A 16,417-nucleotide genomic window follows, 5' to 3' on the forward strand; every position below is an offset into this window, starting at 1 on the left:
ATATAATGCTATTTCGGATCTTCTTTTTCAAAAATGCGGTATTTCTTAATCAACTTATAAGTCAACCCAACATAAATTATTTTTTTGAGCCAAATCTCATGTTGAGCAACCAGAAAATGATTGCAATTGACATGTAAGCCGACTTACTCTCTCCAAATGTATTTAATAATTCGATATTCTATTTTTTATGGGCCTCAATAACAATTTTCATAAGCTTGTGTGGTGGTAAAGATTCCAGGAGGCACAGCAGCTGGATTTGATTGCTGATGCAGTTCGAACTCAGGGCGATTTGCACGGCTTGGGCAAATCGCTCCATGCACTTCTGGTAGGCAGCATCCGCCTCAGGATCCGTCTTGGACTCCCCCAGCCTTGCGCAATAGTTCTGCAGGGATTTCACGATCTGCATAAGCTCCTGGCTGGGCAGCGCTGTGGATTCTCCACTGCTGACAAGTTGCTGCAGGGCACGCAGGAGGGAAAGATGCAGATTGCTGTAGGCTGAGCGGTTGGAGACCAATGGAGCCAGGACCACCCAACGCAGTAGACCAGCTAAGGGAGTGGCAAACGGCATGGCTATGGCTCCGGCAGGCAGGACCAAAGGCTGCTGCGAGGCCTGACACAACGTGGGATTCTCCGTCATCCACTCGGTAATTGTATCGAGTAGGGCATCTGGCGGGGGATTCAGGGTTTGCGAACGCTGCTCATTGAGATACAAGTCCGCCACGGCCACCATGAAGTTGGCGGCAAAGTGCGGACCCACCATCGGCAGCTGCTTCAGTTGCTCCGGCGTTTTGCGGGAGTACGAGATGAAGTCACTGACTATATTCTGGGCCACCTCCAGGCTGAGTGGCGTCTTGCAGCCCACCTGTTGCATCCACGTACCGGCGGAGGAGAGCAACGGTGCCACGGATCCGGAAACCGCAGTGCTGATCAGCCGGGATAGTAACTTGGACCGTTGCGGGGTCAAGTGGCTGCCGAATAGCGAGAGGAAGATGGCATTGCGGGTGGCATCCCTTCCCGGTCGCGAGAAGTACTCGATCAGTGCTATAATAAGCTGAAACTCCTGGAACAGATTCATCTGGCTGATGGGCAGTGACTGCGACTTTCGCACATCGCCATCCTTGCCGGTTCTCTCCAGAAATATGTACTCTGATATGATTTGCATCACCATATTCTGTTTGTTCCGACTGGCGATCAATGTTTCTGCAAATATTTAGTTAAGAAAGGTGCCAAAATTGGTAAGAGTAACTTTATACCCAATCGAGTAAGTGCCTCCACTGCACATGTGGGATAGTTATCCAGTTTCATGTCTCCCTTTCTCAGCAAGGACTTATTACTGTCCACAGACAAAGACATATTCAAGTGTTTGATCTTATTTTAACAATATTGCGAGGACTTTAAGAAATATAAAAGTCGCAAATCAAAATAAAAACAAGTCGTCCAATTTTAGAGGTGGGAAAGATTCCGATTGACATTTCGACAACTAGCTGTTGAATTGATTTTTTTGAAAATAGAACAACGGTCACACTGTTATAGATTATCCACTTTTATCCGTCGGGAACAACAACTAACGGTATTTTAAAAACGTTCACATTCAAAGTCTTAAAAAAACTGAAGTTCTTATAGAAAACGCTGTATTAAAGAATTAAAAGTAAATTATAAAATTTTAAAAAGGTTTTATTAGGTTTAATATATATCATGGATTTTCATTTCAATTGAGCAGTCTTTAAAACTAATACATTATATTTCTGATCAAAAATATTGATTAAAATATTTCATAAAAACATTAAGATTGGAAAAACTACTGATTAAACAAAAATAACAATATATTTTTTTTAAGTCAAAACAAGATTGCAGATTTACAAAATTCTGACGCTACAATCTTTTATTTTTTTGAAAATTTGAGTTTCACAGCCGATTTCAATACTTACTTACATTGCTAGAAATCGCTTAATTTATTTAATATCATGCTTAAATATATACATCTACGAAATTAGTTTGTTTCGCTGTTAAACTTTACGTAATAACTAATTGACAGGGAACTTTATTAACCGGTAATAAACTTGTTGCCATAAAATAATCTATATTTTTGCAGATAGTTAGTAAGGTTTAACTAAACAAATTAATGGATACCAAACAGACGCATAAAATGGACCAGATAAAAACAAAAACCAGCCAGGCACTGGACTTGAAAGGACTTTGAAAACGGTTGATCACACCGCTTCCCAGAAGCTCTGAGCAAGTGCGTCTCGAAAAGTAGACCAGAAAGACTGGAATTATGTATTGAATGCCAGTACCGGCATAGGTGCCAGTAAATGCCACTAAGCTCGACAAACTCTCCGTAAAATAAGTGATACAAAACGGCGGAATTATGGCGAGAAGTGGGAACCACATACGCACAAAAAGGCCATAGGATTCGAATTGTGACATGTCGAGAAAGAGTGTTTGTAGATTGTTCTTCAGGGTAATGGCCACAATGGGAAAACTGGTGGACAACGTAAAAACAGGGAAAAGGGCCAGGAAGTAATCAATGCAAATTAATAGACCAGACCAAAAATCTATGTATTCCACGTCGTAGGGCAGAAAATCCAATGTGTAAAGGTCTTCGATTCGTTCAAAGGCGAAAATACCTGTCATGGCTAGTAAAATGTAAAAAGCACAGATGATGATATAGTCGAAAGAGAGAATTTTCGAAACCATAGACTTTTGTCTAATGGGTGCCAACAGACTGGGCAACGAATGATGACACATAAACGAGTAGACACATGCCCCGAAAAGCGGCGGAATACCATACACGTTGAAGGTCTCCGGATGTCCTTTGGCTCCTCTGGTGATCAACAGTTTTAGCGATATGCATATCATAAGGGTAAAAGCTGAAATTCAGAATGTTTGGTGATATTTCAAAATCTCATTTCAATATCTCATAACTTACCCATCCATCGGAAGGCTGCAGTGAGCATTTGCAAGTATTTAGTTTTTTGTATATTAAAGCAAACGAATGGACCGAAGATCAGTGTAAATCCAATTAAAAATACCCTGTACATGCTTAGTCGAGATATGGTGTGTTCCTTCCAGCAGGCCCGAGATGTATTATTCTTAAAGTCTCCTGGCCAATACATCAAGTTATTGGTGTCCGTCCCATTTGTTTGATCACTAAAATCAGTCAATATTTGTAAATTAATAATATAAACCTCTTCATAAAGTCTTTAAGGTACTTTCATAACTATAAAAATTGTATTGTAAGTCATAATACAAATTTACCAAAGAAAAATAACTCTGGAAATTCTGTTTTGAAATAATACAAATTAAATTGAATGATCAATATTTTTAAAAATTTGATTACTTGACCATAGAAAATTAGTTCTGATATCGAATCGATTTAAAGTAAATAATATTTAGAGTTAAGGATGAAAATTTTTCTGGAAGGAAGTTTGATTTCCATTTCTAACCATACAACGTCACGCAGACTTCTTGCCACGGCGGCGGAATATATGCTCAGATCTCCGTAAAGATAAACTATCAGGCAGAGATAGAACATAACGCGACCGAATTCGTTGAAGAAGAGTGTCGCCATTTCTCCCAGTTCGAATTTGTGGGAGAGCTGGTAGTAGTGGAACTCCCGGTTCTGGATGGTCAACGGAACCCGCTCGAAGTCCCCAACTTGGTCGGCTGCCGATGTGAGGGAAACCTCATCGGCGTTATCATCGTTCTCACTGTTCTCAGCGGAACTTCGACTCTGTCGCAGGGCCTGTAGAGTTTGCCAATTCCTGATGGCATTCGCACAGGCCATGGCCTCGATGATAAAGGTTACGGTCATGTAACTTATGATGGCCAGTAGAACAATAACGATGAGACTGAGCATCCATCCTGCCCTGGAAAAAACTCCGGGCAGAGTCAGGGCTCCAGTTCCCACAATAAGGTTGAAAATGAATATAAAGCCGACCTGAGAGTAAAAAAGGAAACAATTACTCAGAGCGACAGGTGTTCCGTTTTTGGAATCTCATATTATGTGCACACGCAGCAAAAAGTGAGCAAGTAGGCGTAATTTAATTTTTCCTTTTTTATGTTATCTGATGCTAGTTCTGGAGCGTTATTATCAAAAACATATGTATGTACATATCTTTCTAAACTCTATAAAACTAGGCATTCATTGCGCAGACATAAAAACAAACAAGTAACATAGGTATGCATTATGCTCTTTGTTTTGGTGAAAGGAGTCCCGAGTTTTATTTATTTCAGTGAATCTTACCACATTAGAGTACGAGGGTGCGGCCTCGCGTCCATTGACAAGACGAGGCATCTTTATGCTGGTTCTTTGTCTTCTTAGCTATCTTCTATCCAATCCAATCCCAATCCAATCCAATGCTCAACAAATAAAAAAACAATAATAGACCAGCAGATAGTGCATCGCATTAAGTGTGGCCAAGTTGTGTGAGGAAACCAATGCCAAATCAAATAACATAACGCCAAATGTAACGGAAAGTATTCATTTAATACTGAAAAAAGGGCGCGCAGTTCAAAATAGAAATGTTTTTCTTTTTAATTTCAAAGAAAACTAAATTTTTCGAAAAAAAAATGCTTTTCTTGTTTGTGCTAAAACTTAAGTTTTAAAATATTTGACTACAAAAAATTAACAGTTATACACTATCAACAATTCGAATTTATTTCAAAATAAAAATATATTTATTATAGTATATATTTACATTGCACAACAAGCGAAAGGTATGTTAACAAAAGGCTTAGCTAAAATTATCTAAATGTTTTTGCAGGCATCTACAAATTTTGTTATCAGAAAGGCTTTGAAATCGTCCTACTCCTTGGGATTGGCATTGGTGTTTTGCCTTTTTTTACGGTTTTCCAAGATACTCGTGATGAAGAACTCTCCGGCTTTGTAGGAGCTGCGAACGAGGGGACCACTGGCCGTGTACAGGAATCCCATTTGGTTGCCACGTTCCTCCCAGTGCTTGAACTTCTCGGGCGTAACGTATTCGATGACCTTGAGGTGCTTGTTTGTGGGCTGCATATACTGCCCCAAGGTAACACAATCGACTCCGGCCTCCCGCAGATCCTTCATAGTGTTCTCAATCTCCTCGTCGGTTTCACCGAGGCCCAGCATAATTGAACTCTTTGTGATGAGATTGGGATTGAATTTCTTCGCTTCGGTAAGCACCTGCAGGGTTTGACGATAGTGGGCTCGTCTGTCTCGGACATAGGGTGTAAGTTTCTCCACCGTCTCAATGTTGTGCGCATACACGTCTAGGCCGCAGTTAGCAATCGTCTCCACGCACTCCAGATTGCCACGAAAGTCCGGCACCAGACACTCCACGAATATGTTGGAGTTACTGAAATAAAGTATTTGATAAGTAAAGAGAATTGGCAAAGCTTTGTCTGCATAAATATGTTTACCGCGCTTTTATTTCCCGAACAGTTTCAGCTATGTGCTTAGAGCCGCCGTCCGGCAAATCTATAATGAAAATAAAATAAATTAAGAACTGGTCAGCCAAAATCCATTCCAAAACTAACCATCCCGATCTACTGAGGTCAACACAATGTAATCCAATCCCCAGGAGGCAATTGCTGTGGCGGTGTTCACAGGCTCATTCACATCCAACGGCGGTGGTTTACGTGCCGTCTTCACCGAACAGAATCGACAGCCTCGGGTGCAGATATCTCCCATTAGCTGGAAAATATATGTAAAAAAAATTAAAATTAATTTTTGGGAAAATGTTCTGCTATTGACAAGTAAAAATTAAGTTAAATGAGGGGTTCAAAACAAATAATTTTACAGAAAAAGTTCATCAGAATGCTCGTGTTGAAAAATAGTAATTAGTTATTAAAATTGTAAAAATATTTTTAGGTTTTGACCTTTCTAATAGAAATTTTAAATACATTTTTTTGAAAGTTCTTTCAAGGAACAATAAACGGTCGTTAAAACTAGTTTGTCCTAGTGTTTTAAAGAAATGCCTTAAAAACAGTTAACAATTTCCGAAGTTTGAAGCCCTTTAAACTCTTACTCTTGCTTTGGAGGAGAGAATATTGAAAGCATACTAATTGCAAATTTACAAATTTCCAAACGCCTAAAACTGTGGAAAATTCTGTGACACCCCAGACCAGATAGTGAGCATATTCGCTTATCAGCAGAGGTCACCGGGGGTCTGGTTCTGTTGCCTCACCATAATCGTGGCTGTTTGGGTGCCATGCTCGCCGCCGCCCCAGCACTCGCCGATGTTGGGACACCGTGCCTCCTCGCAGACGGTGGACAGCTTGAGGTCCCGCATCTGGGCCTTGATCTTGGCGTAGTTTTTGCCCACAGGGATAGTGGTCTTCAGCCAAGGCGGCAGTCGCAGGCGCTGCTCCTCGCCCTTTTCGCGTCGCAGCTTTCCCTCATAGTTCTCCCATTCGTTTTTTGAGTACTCTGGATTCTGGACAAAGTCCTGGAAATTGGGTCCCTTGGCCAGGCGATCACGAATCTCTTCAAGCTTTTCCGCATTTGTTGATGCCGCACGCTGTATTATTCAATAAAAATACATTCATTTTTCAACTGCAAAGTAATAATAATACTTTTACTTACAGTGGCAATTACTATGGGTGCTTCCACGTGTGATTTTAAAGCTCTCAACATGGTGAATAACCAATTTAATGAAACAAATCAATTATTGATTAACGATTTTATTTTGTTTGTCGAATCTTATGAAATGAATGGTGCGGCCGTGTTTCACCTTGCGGAAAACAGCTGTTTGTATTTTTGCAGTATTTTTTATAGTATTATTTTGATTGCAATTAATCGATAGACAATATTCCCGTTATCATGGGTAGGTCTGAAAGGGATTTGAAAAGCCGTTCTTACATACAGATCTTTTAAATATTAAGTTTCCATAAGAGATTTTATATTTTGACTGCTGTTAGAAGAAGAAAAATTGTAAGCCACTTATACATAAAACTTCATTTTTCTTAAATTGATGATTGATCCATTTAAATGCATCCCCTCCACATATGTTTTGTTACTTCCATGAAACCTTCTAAACTAATCGAAAATCGATAGCTGAGCCGCACTTGCCGTTGTCCATCACTAGTCTATGAGTCGCTTTTCCGTCAAAACAAAAGAAAGTTTTGCTCTAGCTACATTTACTTCGGTTCCACCCATTGTGAGTAGATCGCCATGCATTTAGTTTGAGGTCCTTATCAGTACTGATCCCCCCAGAAGTTCGCAGCCCACAACTACGGCTTCGCAGGGGTCGTCGTCCAGCGCTACGGGGGCGAACGAACGCACACCACTGATGGCTGCTGTCAATCTGCAGGCTTCGTGCTCCTCCGGACTCGCCTCCGGAGACGATGCCACCATGGGCAGCCAGAACGGCGAGGCGGAGCGTTTGGAGCGTCCTCCAAAGCGACAACATCAGCGAAACAACTACGGTTCCAGCAATCAGGATCAGCCGGATGCGGTGAGTCCCCTGAATTCGAGGATTGCAATCACACCACTGACCGCCGTTCCATTTCCGCCAGGCCATACTGGCAGTTCCCAATGTGGTGATGCGGGAACCGGGCGGACCAAGACCTTCAAGACTGAGTGGAGGAGGCGGCGGTGCCCCGCCCACAAATGAAACGGAGGAGGAGCAGGGTCTGAAATATGGCGCCCAGCATGTGATCAAATTGTTTGTGCCCGTCTCACTTTGTATGCTGGTAGTGGTGGCCACCATTAACTCTATCAGCTTTTACAACAGCACGAATGTCTATCTGTATGGTTACATTTAATGGCAGCATTCTCTATTTATGTCTATTAATGATTGTTTCTACTTCACTAGCCTATACACTCCATTCCATGAGCTATCACCGGAGCCAAGCGTAAAACTCTGGAATGCTCTGGCCAACTCTTTGATCCTGATGAGCGTAGTGGTGGCAATGACCATTCTGCTGATTGTTTTGTACAAGAAACGTTGCTACCGCATCATTCATGGCTGGCTCATTCTCTCGTCCTTTATGTTATTGTTTATCTTTACGTACTTATATTTGGAGTAAGTATAAGACACTGTTATAAAGTTCTTCATTGATGATTTGATCATTTAAGGGAGCTCCTGCGCGCCTATAACATACCCATGGACTACCCCACTGCCCTGCTGATTATGTGGAACTTTGGAGTGGTCGGAATGATGGCCATCCATTGGCAGGGTCCTCTGCGGCTGCAACAAGGATATCTTATATTTGTAGCAGCCCTAATGGCCTTGGTGTTCATCAAGTATTTGCCTGAATGGACTGCCTGGGCCGTCTTAGCTGCCATTTCCGTTTGGGGTAAGCCATAACTGAACTTGAGTACTGAATTTTAGTTGAATTATTATTTGCTTTATTTACAGATCTCATAGCTGTCCTTTCTCCAAGAGGACCACTTCGCATACTGGTGGAAACGGCCCAGGAACGAAATGAACAAATCTTCCCCGCTCTGATCTACTCATGTAATAATGATTAACCTCTTTGGAGACTTTCGTATTCACAACAATTCTGTTTTGTAGCCACTGTCGTTTACGCACTTGTGGGCACTGTTACGCCCCAGCAGTCGCAGGCCGAGGCCTCATCATCGCCCTCGTCGAGCAACTCCACCACAACCACGAGGGCTACCCAAAATTCTCTGGCTTCGCCGGAGGCAGCGGCCGTTAGTGGCTCACGCTCAGGTAACTCTCATCCTCGACAGAATCAGCGGGATGATGGCAGTGTACTGGCAACTGAAGGTATGCCACTTGTGACTTTTAAAAGCAATTTGCGCGGAAACGGTACATATGCATTATATTTTTTATGATTTATCTACTCTCAAATGTGTACATTGCTTAATTGGCATTTGGTCTTTTGTTTGTATTCTTCTGTATTTAATGTCTTGTTTAGTTTTGTTGGGCATATGGTATACAGCGCTGCTAGTAGAATATCATTTATGACTAAGCCATGAAATGGTCTGGTCTATTTAAAGGCAATTTGCTAGGTTTCACCCTTAAATGTTTCATTTTGTTTGTTTTTTTTTAGCCGAGGCTGCGGGCTTCACGCAGGAATGGTCTAACAATTTGAGCGAACGTGTGGCCCGTCGCCAGATTGAGGTTCAAAGTACTCAGAGTGGAAGCGCTCAGCGTTCAAACGAGTACAGAACAGTCACTGCACCGGACCAGAATCATCCGGATAGCCAAGAAGAACGTAAGTACTTAGTAAGTAAAATCAGTACATCCTATATCCTAATGACTGGTGTTTTTTAGGTGGCATTAAACTGGGCCTCGGCGATTTCATCTTCTATTCGGTATTAGTGGGCAAAGCCTCCAGCTACGGCGACTGGACGACCACCATCGCTTGCTTTGTGGCCATCCTGATTGGTCTCTGCCTCACCCTCCTGCTTCTGGCCATTTGGCGCAAGGCACTGCCCGCTCTGCCCATCTCAATTACCTTCGGATTGATATTCTGCTTCGCCACCAGTGCGGTGGTCAAACCCTTCATGGAGGATCTATCGGCCAAGCAGGTGTTTATATAAACAAATCAAAAAGACAAGGACACATCACATGTCCCATAGTATCATAGTCTAACAGAGCTTTTTGTAATCCATTTCTTTATTTAACAAAATGCATAGTAACAAACTCAACTAGTTATTGCTTACGCTTGATGATTGTTTTGTCCACTATGTTGATCAGCCATCCGGGTTCCAGGCCATAGAATACTTGCCTGGGATCCTTGGCAGTAGTTAGCATATCGTAGGCGGAATCATCTTCAATTTTGGGTAGCTGGTAGCCGTATTTCTGGGCCAGCACCAAGCGATCCTGGCTGATCTCCTCGGGATTGGCGAGGTAGCCCCGGTTCTTGGGATTCGTGTAGTAGTCCACTGCGTCCTGAGGCGGCAGCATTCGGCTGGGAATGGGCACACCCTTTTGGAACCACTTCTTTGGATTGGCCAGCATATGCAGGCTGCGGGGATCGTAGTAGGCCGTACGGATTACCCCGCCGTTTTTCTCTATAGCCGCGATGACCGCCTCGCTGGCGTGCTGCACCTCAATGTTGATCTTGGCCTGAAAGTTGTCCAGCCCGTCATCCGTGAGCTGGAATCCGTATTCCATTTCAGCGGGTTTTAGCTTCAGGAGGCCGGAATTGCACAGAGTGCTGATGTCGATGGGATGGCTGATGTCTATCCTGTTGGTGTCGATGAGCACCTGCAGCTGGAGCAGCGAGATGGGCGGATACTGGCGCTTCATGTGGTGTCCTTTGTAGTAAGGCTCGTAGGGAAATCTCAGGTAGAAAGGCTGATTACCCGTTTCGTAACCCAGTCGCATAAAGTTCTGCCGCTGTCCGGATCCCTTGTTGCCTGCTCCGTGCTTATCTCCGCCGTGCTGCGCCCTGCCACGCTTGTCCTGCCGAAAGACATATGATAAATAAATAGTGTATCAATTGCGTGTTGTTACTCAACCACTCACATTCTGTTTGGAGTTCGGATTCGGTCGAAGATTTCCGATTTGCACACGCGGCAACGTGCGCAACAGCTTCAGCGCCTTGTCTGAGGTTTCCCGCAGGTGTGCCATGGCCAAATTAAGTTAATCTATTTAATAAAATTAAATTTTACAGGTGAAAAATAAAAATTAAACACGAGTAGAATGGCAAACAGTAAGACCGCAGCTAGTGAGTTAAAAAATACCAACCGGCAAAACAATAAATACCCTATTTTTAGTTTTTCGACCGGAGGTTTGTTTTATCATTCTGTTTAAGGTCACACTATGTGGCAGAACGCAAAATAAACAAAACATCACAATTTTAAAACAAAAAAAGTAATCAAAAAAACGTTAATCTGCATAAAAAAATCTTAAATTAATTAAATTGTATTAAAATGACGTGTGGAACATGTCGGGGTCACAAGGAGAAGAGTGTGAAGTGCCTTTTTGCCGCTTTAGACACGATCAAACAGCACGCCTTAAGTAATCCGAACTTAAAACATAATCTTTGACCTATTAAGCTAATCAATATTTCATAAATAATATAACCCATAGTGATGCAGAGGGATTCGGAGGAGAGTGCCAAGGCCATAGAAAACCTAAAGGCCCACAATAATAAGCTGCACAAGGCTTTGGAGTTGTTGAAAGAACGCCAGGAGTCCATGATTCAGGTGCAGAAGCGCAGGAAACTGTCGCCCAAAAAGATCAAGGACGACATATCCCCTCAGCCGCAGAGCCAGAACTCCCTGAACATGAACATAGCCCTCAACAGTATCGATCTCTCCGACGAGGATCAGGAAATGGAGGAGGACGAGACCATTACGGAAACGGAGACCACTGCACAAAGCCCGCGCAAACTAAGGCTACCAAACCGAAAGCCGGACATCCGGAATCTTGAGAATGTCCAGCCAAACAATATTTCTGCCGCGAGCACCAGTTGGATCCGTAAGACACCCAAGAATGCGGGAATCGTCACCAAGCTTTCACTCACGCACAAAAGTAGCAACTCGCACTTAAAACAAACTCGCCTGAAATTCGAAGCAAATAAGACTAGCACCAGCGAAAACGATGTTATAGAGGAAAGCCCCAATCTCGCAAGCTTAAAGAGATCTCGGCCACATAGATCCCTAATGCAGAGGTAATTAGCAGTACGATAAATAAGGATGTGTCACAGAATTATCTTCCAAAAAAAATTAAGTGAGTCGATAGAAATTTGATCATCTCCGATTTCCCTTTTTAAATAGTCATTAAAGTCTTTATATTGATATAGTGGGAAAATATATTGTTTTCATCAGGAGGATCACATTAAAAACAATGAGTTTCATATATATTTTTCTTATGAAAACTCCTACTATACCATAAATATTAACTAAGAGATTACTGTGACACTTCTGGTTACCATTCGTTCTAATATTAAAAGCCAAGCTTGCAGAACAGACACCGCGACCGTTTTAAGCGCCGACGACTCGCTTACGACCAGCAGCAGTAGCCATATTAAGATCAGCAAGGCCAGTTTTGAAATGGATATGGATGAAGAGTTCAATTTGGAGAGATTGGAGCTTCCGATAATGCCACCACCAGCAACCCCTCCAGGATTGAAAATCAACTGCACCTCGGACAGCGTGGTCATTCTAACGCCTGCCACCCAGGACATAATCTTCGTGAACGATACCCCCGAAGAAGTGACCAAAATGGGGACAATGGATGTGCTGGCCGAGATTATGAAGGACGACGATGATGCCTGCTCGAACGCTCTGAGACAGTTCGAGATGAAAATGATTGACCAGCAGAAGAACATTCAATCGATACCAAAAAAAGTGGAAGCTGTCATTCCAATTACCAAGGCAGTGAAAGCTGAACCCGAATCCCAAACAGAGACAGATGTGGGCAATGAATCAACGAAAATGTCTCAGGATATTGAAAAGTATCTAATGGAAATCAAAGAAGAGGATAGCAAAGATTTAGAAGAGGAGTTTCCGCGACCACTTTTGGTGAAAAATGAACCAGAGTTGACAGTTAAAGAACGTTTCAATATTGAATGCGGGGAATGCGAAAAGGTTGGTGTAATTCAATACTTTCGATAGCAAATTGTATTAAATTTTATAATTTTCCAATTAAGTTTATAAATTTCATGGGTTCAAACCTGACCGATGAGAAGATTGAAGACTATTTAGCCAACTGCCGGCACATTGACGCAAGAAGCTCAACGCCACCAGGATTCTGGAATCCCCACATGGTTTCCTTTGCCGAAGACGATCCCCGCAACGAGGTTCTGATAGACACACGTTTCAGAGACCAGCGAATAAACAAATGACATTTTGGAAATATTTCTACCATAAGTTGTTCTCTTTAAACCATTTCATTTATTATAATTGTTGAGTTATTACACATTTGTCTCACAAGTTTCCGCGCTTGGCTTGCTCAATTTCGATGGCCGTGAACAAGGACTTGAAGTTTCCAGCGCCAAATCCCTGAAATAGTTACGATTATCAATGACTGTTCATAGCTATAATAGTTTAAGTAATAAATCTTACATTGTGATTATAGCGTTGAATTACTTCGAGGAAGAGAGTGGGCCTGTCCTGGCAGTTCTTCGTAAATATCTGCAGCAGATATCCGTTCTCATCAAAGTCAATCAAAATGTTCAACTTCTTCAGAACCTCCATGTCCTCCTTGATCTTGGTGCGGCTATGCGAAAGCTGCTCCTGCAGGAGTTCGTAGTACGAGGATGGGATGGTCAGGAACTCGGTGCCCCGAGCCTTCAGGTTGGTCACCGCCTCGATAATGTCATCCGTGTTGAGGGCAATGTGCTGGACACCACCTCCACCGTAGTACTCCACGTACTCCTGAATCTGCGACTTCTTCTTTCCATTGGCCGGCTCATTGATCGGCATCTTCACCGTCTCCTCGTAGTTGGCCATAACGATGGATCGCAAGGCCGAGTACTCGGTGTGAATCTGGGAGTCGTCCACCGACCAGAAGCGATGGAACTGCAAGATCCTCTCGTACCAGGAGACCACACTTTCCATTTGCAGATCCGGCTGGTTGCCCACAACGTGATCAATGAAGTTCAGTTTTGTGGAGGGCAAGCCCTTCAGAAGAACATCCTCAGCCGCCCGCTGAAAACCGGGCAGGAAGTCGCCCGTGTAACCAGTGCGCTCCACAAAAGTATGAGTGGTATCACCGTACTACATAGAATATATTGAAGATTAAGGTTTTAATATTAAGATTTTTCTATTTCCTGTATCAATTACCGTCTTGATGGTGGCGAATCTCACGAATCCCTGGTCATCGCTCTCTTCCCAGATGTCGCGCACCACTTCGGCGCCTCGGGACACCGCCAGGGTAAAGATGGCATTAAGATCCTCCACTTCGAAGGCTACATCCTTGACACCGTCGCCGTGGCGCATCAAGTGGAGTCCATGCTCTTTGTCATCCGGAGTGTAGGCGGAGACGAACACAAAGACGATCTTGTTCTGGCGCACGGCATGCTTGGCGAAGCGTCGTTCCCCGGTCTCTAATCCCTGATAGCCAAGAGGTTCGAAGCCCAGTCGAGTGGTATAATAGCTGGCCGCCTGCTTGGCGTTGCCAACGTAGAAGGTCAGGTGATCAAAGCTTAGAAATTTGCCGGCTTCAGGCTGCAATTATAAAAGGTAAATAAATTATTTATAGTTTTTTTTTTTTGGGATTTCGTATGCTTTTTTTAAACTTACTTTGGTTCCTTTGTCAGTATAGCTGGTCTATTGGGCGAATAAGGGATAATAGAGCATTAATTAGTTTATATTTATGAAGTTACGTGTTTTACTATCATCTTGGAAGAAACATTTTATTGTTCTATTCTATTTAGTATTTAAGGTAAGACTAACATTACCATTAAGACTAGAAAATGGTATATCGAATTTTAAAAGTGGATTAGTTTTTATAAGAGTTTCAAAACTTTAAAATAAAAAATAGTTTAAAATCGGACTTAAATTTAAATTTCACAATTTTTGATCACACTTTTTCACACACGGTTATATAAAACTTTTGGCACGTGTACCAACCCATTTACCATTATCACTCAGACTCAATTTATGCAAATCCTCTCCTCACACGCGATATAGATTTTTACGTTCCGTTGATCTTACACGATCTTCAAGATGATTATGGCCCGAGCTAAGCCAATCGGACGCTTTATATAGGGCCTCGATCAGGTGAAAATCCTGTACTAATTTAAATAAAAGCCAAACTAGTATTTTGTTTATTTCAACTGCTATATATATCGGAATATCTTAAGTAGCTGGTTGTTGTTCGCATATTTTAACTGAACTTGCAGAAATTTGTTTACTAGAACAGGTGGTTTACTTAATTAATGCAATCGGGTAGAATGAATTGCAATTTTGTAACCTAGGACGGGCCTCTAACATGTTTATTTCTTATCATGGCGGCTTTTTAGAAGTTTTTACAGTCAAAATTTCACTTGCCCAAGACCGTTACAAGAAAATATCGCCAGTCATTATGCAAAATGTTTGAGTTCATGCTAGAATTCCACAAAATATTTATGAGGCGGCAGACTAGTTTGCTCGGAGATCGGTTGCCAAGTCGCATTGAACTTGATTCGAGTTGCGAGCCCCCAAAAACGCAACAATAGGAAAACAGAGTGTTAATGTTATCTCGATTGTTTTTAGCTATTATGCCAGTGTATAATGTGTATTGCCATTGAAGTTGTTTTGCATTAGAATCGCTTTGATAAATTCTCAAAACAAAACGACGAGAACTGGTTAGTAAAGTTGTTTGTTGTTATTATTTAATAACACGGCACACGCTAGTCATAAATAACATATTTCGATGATTGCTTTAAATCGACTATTAATTGCTGGGATAATAACCTTGAGAGGATTGGAAAAGGATTCAAAGACATTAATTTGACTGTTCTTTCTTCATTTTTGGGAACACATGATTTGTTGTATTTGAATAAAGAAAGACTGGTTATTTGATTTGAATTATCAAATAGGAATTTCATTAAGCAAGTTTAGCTATTTTTCGTGGATTATTTTTAGATTGGTTTGATCTGTTTAAGTTGATGAACAATTTTTCTTCTTGTTCTATCAGTGAATACTTTAGATATTTCTTTTTTTTTCTAATACCCTACTTTAAATATGAAATTATTTAGTTATTAAATAATATAATCAAACTGTACATATTTTTGTAACTATTTAAGTTACTTAATCATAACACTTTCTATCCTATCCCATTATTAAGTTATTAAATTTCTCAATGATATTTTGGGATAGGGCAGTTCTCTTAATCATTTTGAATGACGATTCGTGTCAGGTGTTTGGCAACATGCGACATGCCTATAAATTAATCGTTTTCATGGGTCTGTGGGCTGCCCTAGAGCAGTGAACACATGGCGTATGAGCAATTCAAGCAGCTAAGCATTAATGATTAGCCCTAGACAAAGTCTCCTCAGCTGCGAGTGACCAACTAATGATATACTGACAGTTCGAAAGGGGTGCTGCAGAAAGGGAAAAGAGAACTGAGGGTGGAGGACGGCGATATGGTCGATTGGTCATTGGCAAGAAGCCAAATCGATGCTTGACATTTATTATGATTGGCTTATTAGGGCGCTGCAGAGGCGATAGTCTGACAACAGTGGCGGGAGTTGCAAATAACACTTGTCGCCAAATTGCTCCAGATGTTGTAGTGGCTATTAAGCCTTATGGCACAAAATGTTCTTATATTACGATTTAATTACCTTTTTAGGTGTACGGAAGCGAATATTTAAGGACATGATCGAAAAAATTGTCTTTATTCTTAGAAACTATAAATGTGTGTAACAATAAAATTTTATTCAATAATAACTTATTTAATTTTGTTGTATTTAATAGTAGTTCTTTATATAAAACAAGTTTTGACTAACCGAAATCAATTTTTACCATCGCCTTTTCACTTCATTGATATTATTATCGCCCTCATAAATTTTTGGGATTTCTATT

At 41.6% G+C, this 16,417-nt stretch overlaps 7 protein-coding genes across 11 annotated transcripts; 2 read left to right on the plus strand and 5 right to left on the minus strand.

Moving 5' to 3' along the window:
* Positions 1-96: 96 nt before the first annotated feature.
* LOC108142867 (uncharacterized protein C7orf26 homolog) lies at positions 97-1,468 on the minus strand. The gene is made up of 2 exons (XM_017266941.2): positions 1,254-1,468; positions 97-1,200 (listed from the first exon to the last, which is right to left on the minus strand). The coding sequence occupies exons 1-2, from the start codon at positions 1,351-1,353 to the stop codon at positions 179-181; spliced, it is 1,122 nt and encodes a 373-aa protein (XP_017122430.1). The 5' UTR covers positions 1,354-1,468; the 3' UTR covers positions 97-178.
* A 231-nt stretch (positions 1,469-1,699) lies between these two features.
* On the minus strand, positions 1,700-4,422 carry LOC108142854 (transmembrane protein 104 homolog). The gene is made up of 4 exons (XM_017266924.2): positions 4,247-4,422; positions 3,447-3,940; positions 2,930-3,150; positions 1,700-2,870 (listed from the first exon to the last, which is right to left on the minus strand). Exons 1-4 carry the CDS (start codon positions 4,295-4,297, stop codon positions 2,107-2,109), a joined length of 1,530 nt encoding a protein of 509 aa, XP_017122413.1. The 5' UTR covers positions 4,298-4,422; the 3' UTR covers positions 1,700-2,106.
* Positions 4,423-4,657: 235 nt separating this feature from the next.
* LOC108142196 (lipoyl synthase, mitochondrial) lies at positions 4,658-6,728 on the minus strand. Its single transcript, XM_017265881.2, has 5 exons — positions 6,569-6,728; positions 6,171-6,503; positions 5,521-5,677; positions 5,404-5,461; positions 4,658-5,339 (listed from the first exon to the last, which is right to left on the minus strand). Exons 1-5 carry the CDS (start codon positions 6,617-6,619, stop codon positions 4,808-4,810), a joined length of 1,131 nt encoding a protein of 376 aa, XP_017121370.1. The 5' UTR covers positions 6,620-6,728; the 3' UTR covers positions 4,658-4,807.
* Positions 6,729-7,039: 311 nt separating this feature from the next.
* Positions 7,040-9,604, plus strand: LOC108142768 (presenilin homolog). 4 transcript variants are annotated; one of them, XM_017266806.2, is made up of 9 exons: positions 7,040-7,142; positions 7,199-7,439; positions 7,501-7,733; positions 7,800-8,009; positions 8,063-8,283; positions 8,346-8,444; positions 8,502-8,759; positions 9,004-9,168; positions 9,228-9,604. In XM_017266806.2, exons 2-9 carry the CDS (start codon positions 7,275-7,277, stop codon positions 9,494-9,496), a joined length of 1,620 nt encoding a protein of 539 aa, XP_017122295.1. In that variant the 5' UTR covers positions 7,040-7,142; positions 7,199-7,274; the 3' UTR covers positions 9,497-9,604. The 4 variants fall into 4 exon arrangements, with proteins under 4 accessions (XP_017122295.1, XP_041563806.1, XP_041563807.1 ...); XM_041707872.1 differs by having other exon boundaries at positions 8,502-8,717; XM_041707873.1 differs by having other exon boundaries at positions 8,502-8,660.
* LOC108142769 (39S ribosomal protein L15, mitochondrial) lies at positions 9,555-10,638 on the minus strand. Its single transcript, XM_017266809.2, has 2 exons — positions 10,428-10,638; positions 9,555-10,364 (listed from the first exon to the last, which is right to left on the minus strand). The coding sequence occupies exons 1-2, from the start codon at positions 10,530-10,532 to the stop codon at positions 9,609-9,611; spliced, it is 861 nt and encodes a 286-aa protein (XP_017122298.1). The 5' UTR covers positions 10,533-10,638; the 3' UTR covers positions 9,555-9,608.
* A 100-nt stretch (positions 10,639-10,738) lies between these two features.
* LOC108142806 lies at positions 10,739-12,980 on the plus strand. 2 transcript variants are annotated; one of them, XM_017266865.2, is made up of 4 exons: positions 10,741-10,922; positions 10,995-11,577; positions 11,872-12,496; positions 12,559-12,980. In XM_017266865.2, the coding sequence occupies exons 1-4, from the start codon at positions 10,835-10,837 to the stop codon at positions 12,751-12,753; spliced, it is 1,491 nt and encodes a 496-aa protein (XP_017122354.1). In that variant the 5' UTR covers positions 10,741-10,834; the 3' UTR covers positions 12,754-12,980. The 2 variants fall into 2 exon arrangements, with proteins under 2 accessions (XP_017122356.1, XP_017122354.1); XM_017266867.2 differs by lacking the exon at positions 12,559-12,980 and having other exon boundaries at positions 10,739-10,922; positions 11,865-12,018.
* On the minus strand, positions 12,783-14,587 carry LOC108142807 (4-hydroxyphenylpyruvate dioxygenase). The gene is made up of 5 exons (XM_017266868.2): positions 14,491-14,587; positions 14,153-14,179; positions 13,694-14,077; positions 12,974-13,627; positions 12,783-12,910 (listed from the first exon to the last, which is right to left on the minus strand). The coding sequence occupies exons 1-5, from the start codon at positions 14,491-14,493 to the stop codon at positions 12,836-12,838; spliced, it is 1,143 nt and encodes a 380-aa protein (XP_017122357.1). The 5' UTR covers positions 14,494-14,587; the 3' UTR covers positions 12,783-12,835.
* Positions 14,588-16,417: the final 1,830 nt, after the last annotated feature.

The sequence above is a fragment of the Drosophila elegans genome, unplaced genomic scaffold, assembly GCF_018152505.1.
Source record: "Drosophila elegans isolate 14027-0461.03 unplaced genomic scaffold, ASM1815250v1 contig_208, whole genome shotgun sequence".
Classification (NCBI taxonomy): Eukaryota; Metazoa; Arthropoda; class Insecta; order Diptera; family Drosophilidae; genus Drosophila; species Drosophila elegans.

Coding starts and splice junctions, on each gene's coding strand:
- LOC108142867 (XM_017266941.2), bottom strand. CDS start 1,353: ATGTCTTTGTCTGTGGACAGTAATAAGTCCTTGCTGAGAAAGGGAGAC. Junction 1,201..1,253: donor GGAGGCACTTACTCGATTGG/GTATAAAGTTAC, acceptor AAATATTTGCAG/AAACATTGATCGCCAGTCGG.
- LOC108142854 (XM_017266924.2), bottom strand. CDS start 4,297: ATGCCTCGTCTTGTCAATGGACGCGAGGCCGCACCCTCGTACTCTAAT. Junction 3,941..4,246: donor CACCCTCGTACTCTAATGTG/GTAAGATTCACT, acceptor TTTTACTCTCAG/GTCGGCTTTATATTCATTTT. Junction 2,871..2,929: donor TGCAGCCTTCCGATGGATGG/GTAAGTTATGAG, acceptor TCTGAATTTCAG/CTTTTACCCTTATGATATGC.
- LOC108142196 (XM_017265881.2), bottom strand. CDS start 6,619: ATGTTGAGAGCTTTAAAATCACACGTGGAAGCACCCATAGTAATTGCC. Junction 6,504..6,568: donor CACCCATAGTAATTGCCACT/GTAAGTAAAAGT, acceptor TGAATAATACAG/CGTGCGGCATCAACAAATGC. Junction 5,340..5,403: donor GTTCGGGAAATAAAAGCGCG/GTAAACATATTT, acceptor ACTTTATTTCAG/TAACTCCAACATATTCGTGG.
- LOC108142768 (XM_017266806.2), top strand. CDS start 7,275: ATGGCTGCTGTCAATCTGCAGGCTTCGTGCTCCTCCGGACTCGCCTCC. Junction 8,010..8,062: donor TTTACGTACTTATATTTGGA/GTAAGTATAAGA, acceptor TGATCATTTAAG/GGAGCTCCTGCGCGCCTATA. Junction 9,169..9,227: donor TCCGGATAGCCAAGAAGAAC/GTAAGTACTTAG, acceptor GGTGTTTTTTAG/GTGGCATTAAACTGGGCCTC.
- LOC108142769 (XM_017266809.2), bottom strand. CDS start 10,532: ATGGCACACCTGCGGGAAACCTCAGACAAGGCGCTGAAGCTGTTGCGC. Junction 10,365..10,427: donor ATCCGAACTCCAAACAGAAT/GTGAGTGGTTGA, acceptor GTCTTTCGGCAG/GACAAGCGTGGCAGGGCGCA.
- LOC108142806 (XM_017266865.2), top strand. CDS start 10,835: ATGACGTGTGGAACATGTCGGGGTCACAAGGAGAAGAGTGTGAAGTGC. Junction 10,923..10,994: donor GATCAAACAGCACGCCTTAA/GTAATCCGAACT, acceptor TATAACCCATAG/TGATGCAGAGGGATTCGGAG. Junction 12,497..12,558: donor AATGCGGGGAATGCGAAAAG/GTTGGTGTAATT, acceptor TTTCCAATTAAG/TTTATAAATTTCATGGGTTC.
- LOC108142807 (XM_017266868.2), bottom strand. Junction 13,628..13,693: donor GATTCGCCACCATCAAGACG/GTAATTGATACA, acceptor TATTCTATGTAG/TACGGTGATACCACTCATAC. Junction 12,911..12,973: donor TTCAACGCTATAATCACAAT/GTAAGATTTATT, acceptor TAACTATTTCAG/GGATTTGGCGCTGGAAACTT.